Here is a 15,961-nt window from a genome sequence, read left to right as displayed (position 1 = left end):
AGAAGGGTATGTCACAACTCGCCTGTTGATAATATACTTAAGTACATCTACTTTCAAAGAATTTATCCTCTTGTACATTTGAGTTCTGTTGTAGAAACAAGGACAATTTACAGCCTTGAATGCCAATCAGGTGCGTCCTTTTGCATTGATCCCCACTGTTTCCCCACTGATCCCCACTGGGAGCCTGAAGGTGTACTTCAGGATCCCAGTGTGACCCTCATGTTGGCTACTTGCTGCTTTGCAAAACAAGGTCTTGCTCTACGTGGCATGCACAGCAGTATACACCTATATTGTTGTACCAGCCACACTTTTTTGTCCATTTGTCTATGTTCCAGTGGCAAAACATAGCAAAACTTGCTGCATTCAAGTGGTAGCCAACTGTGCTAGGATTAGAGGTGTTTCAAATTGAGGCCTAACGAACAAAGCCTTCAATTATTTTTGCTTGACTGCCCACAACTTAAGGGGGGAGGCTACCCTCGAGACCCAACTTTTTTATTTTTTAAGATATCCAGATGAAACTTTCAGGGTATGTTCACACCACCAAACTATGAGGAACTGCAAAGTTTCATAAAGATGTGCTAATTAGTTCCAGAGTTATTGAGGTCTAATTAGGTAATTCATGTGTATGTCTGAGGAAAAGCCTGGAGAAATACCAAGACGCCGTGTGAAGCTGAAATTCACTGTGATGATCCTTTGATAGATATCCCAGGGGGCTAAAGAGCCCTTTTTTTAAATTTCCCTTCCAAAAAATTTTTACACAACTTTGAATTTGATGTACCCAGTAATGACCACATTCATCAAAAATTAATTGCCTATTATAAATTAACTAAACCAGCTATCAAAAAAAGAAGCCTGTTACCCCCTGGCAAAATCATTCAGGAACAGAATAAAAAAAACGGCACGCAAATCTGAAGAACGGTTCTTGAGATATCGTTTTCCTAAGCACCACTACTAGCGAAAAAATCAATTCTGAGAAAACGGGCTTTGAAAGTTGAACACTGTATTTTTTATTAGAAAGCTCCTGCAGAGTAGCTTGAAGTGTCCCTGTGCACTCTTTTCTTGTTCTGCCTCACTTCCACCTTTTCTTGGTGTCGTTTGGTGTTTTTTTTCAGCCGTAGCACATCTTTTTCAAGAGCTCACTGGATGGCCAGGTGACCTGGCTGGAGCCCAATGGAGACTGATATTACTTCGGTTGCTTTCAAGCAGCCAGCATTGTAACGCAGCACCGCTTCATGCAGTGCTGTTTCTACGGCAATCAAGGATGCGTGCTGTTCTTTTGGCATCAATGACCAAAGGACAGAGTGGAAGGACTCCGATGCATTCTGAGTCTTTGCTCCCATGCAGCGCTGGAGAAGCGACTTCTGCGAAAGCCGCTGGTAGACAGGCAACATAGCTGCAGCAACGTAGTCTGGAAGGTTGTGCTTGTGCCTGGGCTGTGGGTCACCTTTCGCCTCTGCTGCTTTGTGTCGGCACCACGATTCAGCCCCCTCTGGGCAAAGTTCATGGTGAGGGTCACGGTCAGTCGATGTGACGTGGTGATACGTAGCCATCACAGCACGCTGCATGGCTGCCACATCACTGGAGTTGTTCCTCAGGGCCCAACCATAATAGTCTGTGAGCTTCTCAATTAGGTGTTTTGTCAACTTCCCCTTCCCACTTAGTGGCTTGTCACTCTTCTTGACAATATTACGTAGTCCACTTCCCATTCTCTTTTGCACATGGTTGAGACATTCTTCTTTTGCAATTGGCACAATCCCATAAACATTCTCATCTGTGAGGGCAGAGAAGGTACGGCTGTCCCCATCAGACACCAGGGTTGTGTAACGCAGGCCATGCCTGGATATGGACCGCTTGAAGAGAGTCAGGCCTGCTTCCACCTCCATGCTTCCAGATTTTGCATCTGTGTTCTTCTGGCAGATGTGGTACTGGTGCCACTTGTCGTATGCTACATCTCCAGGTTTGGGCCCTGTTTGACACCCAAGGCAGTAGTTCGATAGAACTACAGCATCTAAAATAAGACCTGTATGGAAGTCAATTACAGATCCCACTCCAATGTGGGATGTGTGCCCACGCTTGTGCCACGTTCCGTCGTACACCACAGTGATGTCTTTGCAAAAGCTGGGGTCCATTTCTTTATACGCGCTAATAACTGCTGCGGCAGAATTAGCGTAAAACGTATCCAAGGCGTGGGCCTCTGGCTCCCTGAACGTCTCCTTTAAATGCTTTTGAAACGTCTTGTGGTGCAGACCTCTGTAAGAGACGTTCATAGCAGCCCAAAAATCGTTGAGAGCCGTTTGGCCCTTTCCTATTTGCTTCATAGCCATCATGGCGCGGACGTTGACTTCGAAAGCCTGCGTGTCCTTTTTGCGGGGCGATGACCACAAACTTTCAATTGTGCCACAAGAGGGGCACACGACTTCGAGTTTTGTCGCCAGTCCAAGCTTGGTGCTCTCTCTCACAGTCAAACCACCTTCCAAGCAATATCTGCACACTGTGCAGCGGAGCAGGCTGCTAAAAACGTCCATCTGAACGATAGAAAAATGTTCGCCTTCACTTGTAGGTGTAGCTGCAGGTGCAAGAGTCGGCTCCATGAGTTGAAATTTCTTCCGGGTCGCTGGCATGGAGCAGAGTTCAGCGCGAAGGGCATCACGGCGTTTAGCATTGGCGTCGATCTCTTCCTTAGTTAGAAAACGCGTCCGCAGATGAATGGTCGACGGTCCGCTCACGCTCGATGGCACCGGTTCACAACACGAGCTGGGTCCGGCGATCTCGGAAACACTCGATGTGCTTGTGGCTCCAGGCACACTCAATGTGTCGGATTGTTGATCGGCGACATCCGATGGCACAGTTCGACCGTTGCAAGCACCTACGTAGTCGGCACTCCCCGCAGAATATCGGACGCTGGATGGTCGGACAAGCTGCATAGCGCGCTTCCGCGCACCGAACTTCTGCACTGTCTTGCGCTTCGTTCTCGACATTGCGTGCAAGATTAAAGAAGGCTACAGAACTGGCGAAAAAAAGAAAAAGCAAGAAAAATAATCGAAAACATAGCACAAGGCGATGAGCAACACGCAAGCAGACGCCTATCGAGGCGCACGGAGCAAGCGGCAGCAACGAGGCGAGTGCGGCGGGCGCGCAACCGATGGGAGGAGCCGTCGCCGCCGCCCGCGCAGCAGCCAATGGCAGGCGCGCGTTGGCCCGCGGGATTTGAATGCGCTGCTCTGGCCAATCAGCGCTCCGCATCGCATCGAGGGAAAACGCCAATAGCGCCTCAACCGCGCCGCCGACGCCATTTTGCACGGCAGCAAAACACAGACAAAGAATTCACGGTCAAAACGACACCAAGATGGCGCAGGCAGGCCGCATGGGCCGGAATTGGCGTGCGCGCGAAGTTTGTCTTCGTTTCGGCATTTGCGCGTGTTTTGAGAGCTGGGGTGGCGTCAAAAGTAGCGTTTTTTTTTTACTTTACGGTTGAATTGCGGGTTGATAATTACAGAACAGGTAGTTTATGAGACATACAACCCGAAAATATTGTTTTTCAAAAATCGACTTTTTCGCGATTTTTCGGTTTTCAAGGGCCGCGTCCCCCCTTAAGTGTTAACACCAGCGCTGGAGGAACATAACACAGGCAGCCAGTTTTTGCACTGCAGCAATCTCTTGCATGTACCATTAAACAGTCGTACAACACATGTCTCATTCAATGAGACAGCTCACAAAAAGCCAGAGAGCCCTCAAGCTAAGTACTATGCACAGTTTGAGGTCTAAACTAAAGCTACTTAATGGCTTATTATAAACTGCCTTGACTCACTAAATTAAATTTGAACAATGTTGGAAAAAAAAGGGGGAGACCTTAAACGTTAAGTGTAACTTAAGAGAAAGAAAGAGGGCAGTATGGATTAGGGTGCAAACGCTGGTAGATGGTATTCTAGTTGAGATTGAGAGGGAAGAGTGTAGATGGGAAGGTACTGTAATACAGCAGGTGAGCAGATTGGTCCACTAGAACAACAGAATGGCGCCAAGAGAAAGAAAATCTGGTTGAGGGTGGCAGAGGGTTAGGTGACGTAATGAAACTAGGAAATTTTCAGGCAGAGGAAAAGAGAGCTTATGGTAGAAGCCTTTATCCTGCAGTACACATACACAAACTAGACTAATGCTGATTTACACCATGGCTGTGTTCACAAAGAAGCAGACCCGTGTCCCATACATTATTGGCAGTGCACGGAGATGCGCTCACTCATTGCACGTCGGTGCAGGCGCGGCGCCCAAGTGGTAGAGCTGCCTCTCGTGCAGGTCGATGGGTGCGGGTGCACCACCCAACAGGTCACGACCCTCTGCCGACTTGGGGAAGGCAATGACGTCCCGTATGCTGGGCACCGCGCAGGCCAAGCACACCAGCCTGTCCAACCCTGAGGAGAACCGCCACATCTCAGGGTGATGTAGTTGACTGGATGGGCAGGGCACAAGTCCCCTACACTTGCTAGACGCTGCCCAATTGTGAACGGGACGAGAAGCATAGGTCGCTCTCAGAGAAACCACCAGAAAGCATCCAGAGGGTGCAACATCTATCAAACAGCCAGGCTTGAAATATGTCACCTTTGCAATGCTTGTGTTGCAGTGCCACTAGTTAAAAGTTGTTACAATTGGGGACACAGTTTGTGCAGGAAATGAAGCAAGCGCCGGCTGGGGTCCCTGTAAATCACTTCACATTTACAATACAGTGGATAACACATTTCTCTCAATAAAAATGATACAGCTCACTAGTCGCCAGTCCCCTACTGACACCTCAAGTGCATCTCACCGCCTTGTTTCACAACTTGTACCATGACACATGCTGCCTAGAGAAAAGTAAATGTGCATCTCTGCTGCGCAAGAAAGCTCATTCCGAGCCTGGTAATTTCAAGAGGATCAGAAAAAGGTAGCCTACAGGTGATGGCCGTGCAATGCCAAGATTATAAACAAAAAAGAAACACTTGACATTGCATGGCTGAATCTGTGCAACTACAGACACTTTAACCTCTAAAGGCTACACATATATACAAGTATACCCTATCCAGACAAATGGAGAGAACATTATCCTTAGTGAATTGAACAGCGTGAACAAAGGATGAGGGTTTGGCTGGTCTGTCCTCTGTTTGTGCTGTTCAATTCAGTATGGATTGCAAACATGCCCATTTGTATATTCTGTCAACATTAATCTCCTTTTAGACAAAAGCAATTTTTACTTCCTGACACACACAAAAGAAAACAACAATGTTGAGAGGCCGCCTCCAGTAAAAAGTGTTCAAGATTCATTTCTATTTTTTTTTATGCAAACAAAAGGTTTTCATTCTTTTTTGCTTCCAAAACACCACCTGTCTAAGCTTACTGCACATAGTAATAACACTTTCTGCTGCAGTGGAATGTTCTTGTATTAATATTCATACATACTAGATTGATAATTGCCCAACCACTGCAGACACAGCAGCCACTGCTACAAACCTTGAGCTAGACACTGATCTCAGCTGTGACACCTTCACACAGCACAGAGTGATGACTGACTTATGACAACATTTCATATGTTACCTACTTTGGCAACCAAAGACCCTGCTGATGGGTGCATCTTCTCAACTTACCTCAGGCCACTTAAATACAAGTAAAAGGCAGTTTTAGTCTTCAGACAACCACAGTCATTTCCATGAAGATTTGCAAGTACGCACCACAGTATATCTGCCTCAGCACAAGAATTAACTATAATCTTCAAGAACAGCACTTGACAATTGTCAGCATACCATTTTTCTGCATCTACGGCCGGAAAAAGACGTCATCTGGGAACAGCACTGTGGCTGCTGGTCTCACTAAAGTTTCAAAGTTTCAAATTAAATTACTGCAATAAAATATTCTCTAATGTCTACATCCATTGCAAGTACGGCACTTCAACCAGCACGTGGATGATAGTCAGTTTTAAATGAATTTGTTTGAATGCCATTTGTTTTCCTTCGAACAGCCGTTTCGTTTCTTTAAGTAAGCTTCTCGAAGCTAATTCGTCATCACAAATCTCACAGTTAGACTAATTTCTACCACTGGACTTACTTCGGAACCCTACAAACAAAAATAACTGCTTAGAGTACAACCTAAAATAGTTGCAAATAGCGTGGATTTCTGCTCAGGTATTCTGTAACATTAGTGATAGCATTTGAAAGTACCAGGACTTATTTAGCACTAGAAATTACTCGATAAAATTAAATAAATTATGAGGTTTGACAATGCAAAGCAACACGTGGGCTGTGAGAAACACTATAGGTTTGCATTAATGTCGACCCCGTGGGTTTCATTAATGTGCGCCTATATCTCAGTGCTATAGTACCAGCCAGTGTTTCTCGCACCCCATGCCGTCGTGACCGGAAACCAAACCCTTGTGTTCATCAAGAGAATGCCACTGAAGTAAGTGCTGGCAAAAACTGATCAATTGCTGAATGTAAAATGCTTAACTGCTTGAGACAAGAAAATGTTGAGAGGCTACCATGCACCACAACTAAACTACTAGTAGGAAACAACATAACTAAACCAGGCATGTGTTACGTACCTGGTCAAACACTGGAGGCAGACCTGTGCTTTACTGTGTGTTCTTTCAGCTTTTAATGCTTGTTTTTCAAACCTTTTCCTTACTTCTCCAGTGAAACACTAAGGAAAAGGCCTGTAAGCTTTCTTTTTTCAACAAGCCCTTATCTTGGTTCTAAAACCTGATTCAGTAAAGACCACTTGTAGAATGAGTGCCACCTGTCATAACAGCTAAAGTGGAATTTAGCAAGGAACTCATGACACTCACGGAAAATGTCTGTAGCAGAACTTATATGCCATGAACTTTGGTATCGGGAGCGAATGCAGCCAATTTGCAGTCATTTTCTCCCAATTTCTTTCGCCCTTTGTCAGTGGGTCACAAGGTGTCATTATCGCAGAGCTCGGACACACCCAGTACAAGAAATGATACAAATAAAATATAAGAGACGGAATGATCATTTTGAATGTTTTGGTCCCTTCCATTGTGTTGACAAATGTGAAATCTTTCCATGCAGTCCAAAACCTGCTTCAACTACAGCAGCAAAGTCTACTACTTCACAGGCAGTGTACTTTAGGACAGCCAGCCATTTCAGACATTCACATGATGTGAATCATAACTGTCAAAAACAACAAATGAAGATAAATAATAGTGCGCTTATTCCGTGCATATTTTATTCTAATTTTTTTGTTACAGTTTTTATTTTATGCTTTAATTTTTCATATTGCAATCACCACATAGGGCTATTAGACCCTTTCTTGTATATTTACATATGAAAGAAGAACACTTCGTGGCCACATACTGGCAGTGCCAGTAAGGCACAAGATGTGTCTTCTACCACTTGCAGAATTTTCTTTCAAACACACTAGGAGCAAAAGAATCAATTTTATGGCATGGGTTAAACCAGCCGTATCCCAACACACTTGCAGCACATTTCAAATGCTGTTATTTTTGGCTGGTTCCTGCAACTGTCAGGTGTTATCTTGGGGCGTGCAGCTGTAGACACAGTGCCACAAGGGGCTAAAATAGAAGCGAAATTGCCAGCATCCAAGTGAAATACAAATCTGCACAACGCTATTAAGAGAGTGAGCAGTGTATGCATAGAACAAAGTTACACAAGGATGGTTAGGCAGTTGAAGGTGATTGGTCCTGTGATCGTCCCTTCAATATTGCACACTCTACAGCATTGCTCAACCACAAGAGGCAGTCCACTCACCAAGGGCAATTCCACCGTGTGGGGGTGCTCCCGACTCGAGGGCTTCCAAGAGGTGGCTCAGCTCGCAGTCATCTTCCTGCACGGAGAGCACCGTTGTCGCTGGATTGCACCACAGTTGCCACAAAATCACGCTAATGAGTGAACTGATTGCCTAACCTTTAAAAAGCCACGCAACGGCGACTATCGACACCATAGTGGGCTCTGTATTAACACTGAAGGGCTGGGGTTCTTTAACATGCACCCGAACCACTATGCAGGAGGGCTTCTGTGTTCCACCCACACCAGGATGTGGTGGCAGCTGCGAGTGCAGCCTGTGACCTCGTGCTCCGTGTCAGAATGTTGTAACCACTGAGACAACAGGGCAGTGAAGTGATCAACACTGCACGAACAGGGGCAACGTCAGCCTGGAGCCACTTCTGACGAAGGGACTTGTTTTCCTTTTTCAAATGTTGGCTCCAGCCTGACACTTCTTGCCTCGTCCAACCACTGTTGGTCACTTCAGTCTCCAACTTCCGGAGTGTCACACTAATGCTCTACAGAATTTCATGAAGCCAACAGACAAAGAAACCAAAGAAAGCATAGGGTGAATCATAAATTTTTAATGTAAATGTAGAAATTATAAATTAAAGGGAAATGAAAGTGTACGAAAGACAACTTGCCACAGGTGGGGTCCTAACACAAGTCTTCACATTACGCGTGCAATGCTCTTACTAGTTCAGCTACCGCAGTGCCATTTTCCCATTCATTTTCTTGGCTATTTTATAGTATGTGTACTAGATTTAGCCCTGAAAGTGTTAAACAGCACCACAACTCATGGCCATGGCACCAGATGTACAATGTCCTTTCTAACCAAAGGAATTATGTATTACATGAACTTGGGAGATTACAACTGGGCAATACTAGACTCTTGTATGATACCCGAAGGCATGAAAGCTGCCGTAGTCGAGACCCTCACTATGCAATAAACGAGAAAATGGGAACTGAGGGTCCGACTTTCTGTTAGTCACAATTACACGAGCATATGTAAAAGCATCACGCACGTAATGTGAAGAGATGGGTTCAGTTCCCACCAGAGGAAAGTTGCTTTTTTCATTTGCTTTCATTTTCCCTTGCTTTATCATTTCTACATTTCAATGAAACGAAATTATTTACCCACTGCTTACCTTAGTGTCATTGCCTATTGGTTTATGTGATTGTGACTAACAAAAATCAGTCCCCTCATTTCCCCCTTTTCTCATTCAATGCTATATGCAAAAGATAAAGTGATCACAGGAACATGGAGACATGACTTGATTAAACAATCGATGTCTCAGCCTGAAGCCACCACTTTGGTAAGGAAACTTGTTTTCATTGAGTTATGATAAAGGCCAGTCCCCTCGTCAAAATGTTGTCTTAAGCTTGAGGCTTCTCTGGTTTTGCCATCTGTAAATAGTTGGTGTTATAGGTACAAGTATGCCATAATGACTTCAACTGCCCTCAGACTGAGAGTTTGTCATTCTAGAATCAAAATGGGTGCTACTGCATGAGAAGCCTCAGTGGCCTATTCAGTTGACTGAAGTAGTAACTCCATCGAAATCTCGAAGGCCTTCTATCAGTGGAGGTGCATGCCCTTGTACTCATTGCATTTGGACAAACAAAGAACTCAGTTTGCACTATGTGCAATAATGTGTTTATAGTATATTACATAAGGAAGCATGCAGTGCCCATGCCATGACAAAAACAGAGCATCCAGCAAGCAGCTTCGGCACTGCCATAGCTCTCTGAGAAATTCAAGCCAAGTCCACGAAAATGCACTAATAAGTTCGTACCAATATCTGTAACCTTACATGTGAATTCTGAATAAGTTTAAAACAATAGAAATGCAGTTTCTGCTAAGCTATTTGTTATAATAAACTTTCCAAACACAAAGCAGCCATTCTGAATACTAGTTAAATTACTATGCTGGCGGCATTTTTATATAAAGTTGGGGTAATTTTAACCGAAACAACAATGCTTGAATTTATTTACCTAACAAAACATCTCAGATTAAAAAGGAAAACACAGACTTTCTGTTAGTCACAATTACACGAGCATATGTAAAAGCATCACGCACGTAATGTGAAGAGATGTGAAGAGCTGAAAAATCCCCTTGAAAATTTTTTAATAAAATTTTTATTCTATATATACTGAATTATCTATATATCGAACTTCTTTATGATCGCCTTCAGAATCGATGTATCTGGGTTCGACCGTAATCAGAACAAATCGTACAGGAGTAACAAATTCTATATAGTTGCAGACACGGTAGGATGACTGTAAAAAAGAAAATGAAGCTGCTTCAACTGCCCACTCATGTGCATGTGTTCATCTGCAGCAGTGCATGCAATAAACTATGGGGAGTGTGTGACACCTCAAGGAACCTGGTTCAAGAGATAGTTAAAGGCAAAATTAATCGCTGGCTTTCAGGAGCACGTGAGATAACCAAAAGAGCCCCTGAAATTTTCTGTAGCGATGTGAAATATCTAGAGAGAAAAACTGAAATTGTATATACAAGATGAGGGAACCAGGCTGGTGGGGGAAGATGAAATACATTACTGGAGACATAGCAGAGTCATTCATGAGCACTGAAGGTGCCGGAATAGGCAGGTTGATGCAGAAAAGGAACTCATCCTGAACAACCTTGATGGGAAAATAAAAAGAAATGGAAAAAAGAAAAAAAGCTAGGTGTGTTGGCATAGTGGGTTTGGCGTTGAGCTACTAAGCGCGAGGGCATAGGATCAAATCCCAGCCAATGAGGGTGAAATGCAAGAATGCCCGTGTACCGCGCAATGGGTGCATATTAAAGAACCCCGGGTGGTCCAAATTAATCTTGAGTCCTCCCCTACAGCGTGCCTCATGATCATATTGTAGTTCTGGCACGTAAAACACCAGAACTTAGCTTTTTTTAAAGGAAGAGAAAATGCCAAGCTGCATGGCAATAGGACTGGATAGAAACCAATGAGGCTAATCAATGAACTGGGGCTATAGCTCAAGGACCAACTATAAAAATGCAGTCGAACCTGGATATGTCGAACCCACATACAACAAATTATTGTATATAACGAACAGCTGAAAAATCCCCTTGAAAATTTTTAAATAAAATTTTTATTCTATATATACTGAATTATCTATATATCGAACTTCTTTAGATCCCCTTCAGAATCAATGTATCTGGGTTCGACTGTAATCGGAACAAATCGTACAGGAGTAACAAATTCTATATAGTTGCTGACACAGTAGGATGAATGTAAATTATAAAGGAAAAAGCATTTAGAACAAACAACAAATCATGCAGGCAGATCAAGATATCATCAGTAGTATACAGGTTAATAATGGCACAGAATGTCACAATGGATAACTGCAAAATAGACTTAGAATAGGCAGGCGCGTATACAATAATCTATTTGTCATGACACAGTCTATAGACATAGATGGAGCAGAAAATTAACCTTTATACTTGACATTCCTGGATATTATTGGTACACAGGGCAACGTAGACAAAGAACTTTTGTGATCATCCTTGGGAGTGAAGGTTTGGGGGAATCCAACGTAGCACTACCAAAGGAAATACATGTATAGGAAAATAATAAAGTACAAATATTGCAAGAAGGACTAACTAGCGATGAGACAGTTGAAGTTCAAAGAGACTTGTACACTGGTTTCCTCTTATCCTCTCTGCTTTTTATGATGTACATGATAGGCATGAAAAGGAGGCTTGATTCAAATAAGCTAAGATATATATAGAAGCTTGTTTATACATATTAGAGAAGAAAAAAAAATGCAAGAAAACACACACTAACCAGGAAACCATACAATCTGAAGTAACCAAAAAATATGACAGACTCAACTGTAGTCGACATTTAATCTACGTAATGTGAAGCATTGCGCGAATCATTGCGGCACGAGGCGCCATCGAGCTGGTGGGGTTCGGTGGCAAGATATGCATTTTGTTGTTTTTCATATTGCATAATGTTTTAAGACGGCGACAGGAAGCCAAAAAGAAATCGAGGTAGTGGGTGACACCAGATGCCACTGGAGCAAAACGTGTTGCTCCCATCCTGCTGCCTCCAGCAGGAAACGGTGACGAGTTTGGGTTATCGCCTATTAAAAGCATGGAGTATGCTTCCTATGGCACCATGCCCTGCGAAATAGATGAGTGAAGGTGCTCATCACAATAGGACAGGCAGCGATAGCTGTGAATGTGGCGTGTGCTGACCCGCAAGGAGATTTGCTGGTCCGAGTATGACGCCAGTGTTTTTACATGACAGGTTGGCGAGTACTGCGGATTCTCCTGTACATATCAAACAAAGAATCACATCAAAACAGAAAAGTTTTACAATAATTCAAAGGGCACTGCACTACTGCTTAAAGCCAGACCAGGATGTCTGAAAACAAGATGTTATAAGAGAAAGTTTGCCAATGACGACAATACTTGCATAATGTGTGGAGATAGCATTGGAACCATAGAACATATTATGCTAGAGTGTCACAGTGTCATTCCAGAGGTCAACGAGGATGAAGTAACTCCGCCCGAGGCACGGGGTTTCAGGGATAGTATAAAGGAAAGCTTAATGAATCGGCGGCAGAGAAGACTTGGTGGCGCAAACGCAGGGAACATAATACATTTTAGGAAAGTTAATTTCTTGCAGGATCAAAGGCTGGTCAACATGAACCATGGGTCCTAAGACTGAAAATAGATTCAGTAGAACTCTAAAGGTGATGAGCTTGGTGACGTTCTCCACCCCACAATTGCAAAGGGGACGCTCATAATATTCATCCAGCCATCTTACAGGTGTGGGAAACCATGGTAGCAGCACCACCAGCGGATGCACCAGAGTAACCCATTGTGCAGCCTTCCCCAGCATGGTGCGTACGTTTCCATGTGCTTGCCTACATCCACACACATTTATATGTCATCAACAGTCATGAGAACAGCCCGATTCAGGCATGTGTGCATCGAAGAGTTCTTCAGAGGCTTAAATGTCCATAAAAGGGTAAAACTATGACAAAGCGGCCATGTTTTCGGTGTGCAAGGGATTGAAGTCCTGAAGGGAACGTGCCTGCAACATACAAATGTCAACCAGAAGTGTACACTGTCACGATCTAGCTTCCAAGTGCCCTTTTTCATCAACACAAAGGTGAATTTGGAAGAGCATTGCTTTCTCGGTGGTGTTTCGACTCACGATCCTATCAACAGCTGCTTTAATATGGACATACACAAACAAACAGTGCACAGCTGTTACACCTAACACGCCACCCTGCCACTCCTATAAACGTTTATGCTATGCACATAAACTTTGACCATGCATTATAATTGCCATTTCACCTTAATGTAAAAATTACACTGGCTGGTCAAATTAAGAAACTAGGCAAAGCGAGAAAAATGTATACAGGTTCCCTGGATTGTTTGCATTGCATTTGGCCCTAACACTATCCCTTTCGTTTTGGATTTCAGTGCATTTGTTTCTTTTTCGTAAAGTGCATCAGGCAAACCTCTCACAGAGATACTTAGAGCTGTTAGAAACAAGATATATATAGCAAACACCTTAAACAAAAATGCCATGCATGGAGGTAAGCAAGGCAAAGGTTAAGCAAAGAAGCATTGGTGATGGCGAGAACCAGGAGACAAAAGTGCAGTCGAAAAAAAATTGAACCAATGGGATGCAAAGATAACTAAATGCAATATGGCACATTGTGATCACGTTCGAAGCACGCACATGCATGTCACAGCTTGTCACAGGAGTCTACACACACCAAATACACCAGAAGAAAGCTCGACCCTGTCCGATTCCTTTTTAAAATAAGTGCCGGCATTTACAAGGTCTAAAGAAATGCATCTAAAGAAATACTAGAATGTATGCGGGTGCTATCAACTCTCCGTTCAAGTTTTGCACAATAGTTTTTTCGCTATGCAACCTTACATGTAGAGTGACGTCCGAGCATAGCTTCATCCTCTAACCCCGTGCTTGCAGTAAACTAGTATTCCAGATGCTGCAGCCCCATGGTTACATGCCAGAAACAACGAATGGGGTAGCAAATGAAGATAAAATGAAGCTTGCCAAGGTCATTGCACACAGTCGCAAGCACACCAGTTTTTCAAAGCAGAGACCAATTTATTGAAATTTTCATGGCATATGAGCCACATTTAGGAAAATTGGGTCGAAATTTATGAAAACGGGTGTAGTCCTTATATAAGAATATGTGGTACTAGCCAAGTATGCAAAAAAGTGAGTCACCTGCAAGATGTCTGTGAGCACATGTCTCTGGGTTGGCGCATGATGGATGCGGATGGAGCCTCCTGCCACCTCCCAGCCATTGAGGACAAGGTCGTAGTGCTGACCCCTGACCTGCGTGATGACAGGGGGTGCCCATCATGCTAAGTACATACCACACATACACACTTTCCTGTCTTAATCATGATACATGGTACACCACCCAGGCTGATGCAGTGACCTTGGAAGACCCTTTTCTCTGCAATGCGGCATTAACATGTTTGCGTTTCCAGGAAATTTCCAATTCCCTGTTTTGGGTGCCCTAGTATCAAAAGATTAAAAAAAAAGTGTCTTGTCCCACAGCTGATCATAAGTACGTTTTCTTGATGGGTTCGTCTATAATAAACACACCTCTTGCGTTGACTTCATGGATGTGCTTTTTTATGCATTTCAGTGTAAAATTCACAAATGAAACTACATTTTAACCACGCAGCAAAATTGGTGCTAGATGGAGGGTCCCATATACATGCGAGCTATTGCACAAAGCTGCTTTGTCTGTTACAGCTTGTCTCATCAATAAACTGGTTACATGCAACTGATTACTGAAAAAAATAATTGAATTAGAGCGAGTGTTACGAGGAAAACAAGGTAATCATTAAATTACAGAATGACCAAAATATATAATTGATCAGATGTGATTAATTATGTGTAATTAATTACGAACAAGTCTGATGGATGCCATTTTATGATGATGATGACTAGATTGGCCAGACAGTAGGCTGTTGCGAACGCAGCTTTTGTTTCATATCAGACTGCACCAGCCAAGCAATTTTCGGACAAATTTTTTTCTGAAGGAAAGGCATGTAGAATTGGTTTAATACTGTATTAATTCGTTGTAAGCTACTGTTCTCATTTTAATATCTTTGTGGTGCAGGCCAAAGATAGACCTTTTCTAAAGGAGATGACGAGTTCAGCACATTCACTGCACATTAAGCGCTGCTGAGATGGACGCTGCCACATTTCAATTGGGAGAAAATGCAAAAATGCCTGCGTACTATGCATTGGGTGCCCGTTAAGCCCCAGGTGGTCAAAATTAACCCGGAGTCTCCCACTACGGCATGTGTCATAATCATGTCATCGTTTTGGCACGTAAAGCCCCAGAAAAAAAGAAAAACAAAATATATATATATATATATATATATATATATTTATATATATATTTATACATATATTTTTTTTAGATGGACACTGCAGCTATTGGAGTCACCACTGTGGTCATCATCGGGGTTGTGTGCATGCGTGATGACCAGCAGAGTTCGAATTATCTGGCGATGACCAATTTCAGGTTCGAAATAACGAAAGTTTGGCACCATAGAAATACTATATGGGTGCCACTTGGGATTTTCGGGCAGGATCAAATTAACCCCAAAATTGATTTAACCGGAGTCGAATGAATGCAACTTTACTGTAAATGAGTGTTCATGCATTTCACCCCCATTGAAATGTGGCCACTGTGACAGGGATCGAACCCACGAGCTCAAGCTCAGCAGTGCAACGCCATAGCCACTATGGAGGCTGTGAACCAATGCACTGAATCTTCGACCATTCTGTCCAAAGGCATAGAAACTGAGAGCGTGTGCACAAAAGCATGCATGCATGCACCGTATACCCAACTACAGCCAGTCAACTATCTAAACATACGCTTCTTCTTATTGCAAGGCTAGCTTACTAACAGGACAATCGGCCCAGCTAATGGTAGCAGTCAGTTTTGAAATCATTGCACGTGTGCCCAGTTTGCATGCTCACAAGATGGAAAACATAGATGGGGCTTCTACGATAAAGTTGCAAGCAAAAGACAAGCACCAGCATATGAATTTTACACTCTTGGGTTTATTAACAATTAACAAAATCATTCCACCACACCAACCCATAGTACTGAACTTCCGCATCATAGATATTGTAAAGAGTTTCCAATGCCTG

The 15,961-nt window shown here is 43.3% G+C and overlaps 1 protein-coding gene and 1 pseudogene across 2 annotated transcripts in view; both read right to left on the bottom strand.

Annotated features, from left to right (window-relative positions):
- AspRS-m (aspartyl-tRNA synthetase, mitochondrial) overlaps nt 1-15,961 on the bottom strand; it is a 179,652-nt gene that overhangs the window by 5,962 nt on the left and 157,729 nt on the right. For both annotated transcript variants that reach the window (XM_075677586.1, XM_075677587.1), the window contains 3 exons: nt 14,006-14,116; nt 7,752-7,827; nt 4,235-4,406 (listed from right to left, as the gene is read on the bottom strand). In XM_075677586.1, the coding sequence (XP_075533701.1) occupies nt 4,235-4,406; nt 7,752-7,827; nt 14,006-14,116 (359 nt within the window). The remainder of the gene's footprint in view (nt 1-4,234; nt 4,407-7,751; nt 7,828-14,005; nt 14,117-15,961) is intronic.
- LOC142566728 (uncharacterized) lies at nt 470-3,591 on the bottom strand (annotated as a pseudogene).

This window comes from Dermacentor variabilis, unplaced genomic scaffold (genome assembly GCF_050947875.1).
Source record: "Dermacentor variabilis isolate Ectoservices unplaced genomic scaffold, ASM5094787v1 scaffold_13, whole genome shotgun sequence".
Lineage (NCBI taxonomy): Eukaryota > Metazoa > Arthropoda > Arachnida > Ixodida > Ixodidae > Dermacentor > Dermacentor variabilis.
The sequence above is the reverse complement of the archived record's forward strand: the minus strand, read 5'-3'. Positions and strand labels throughout refer to the sequence as shown.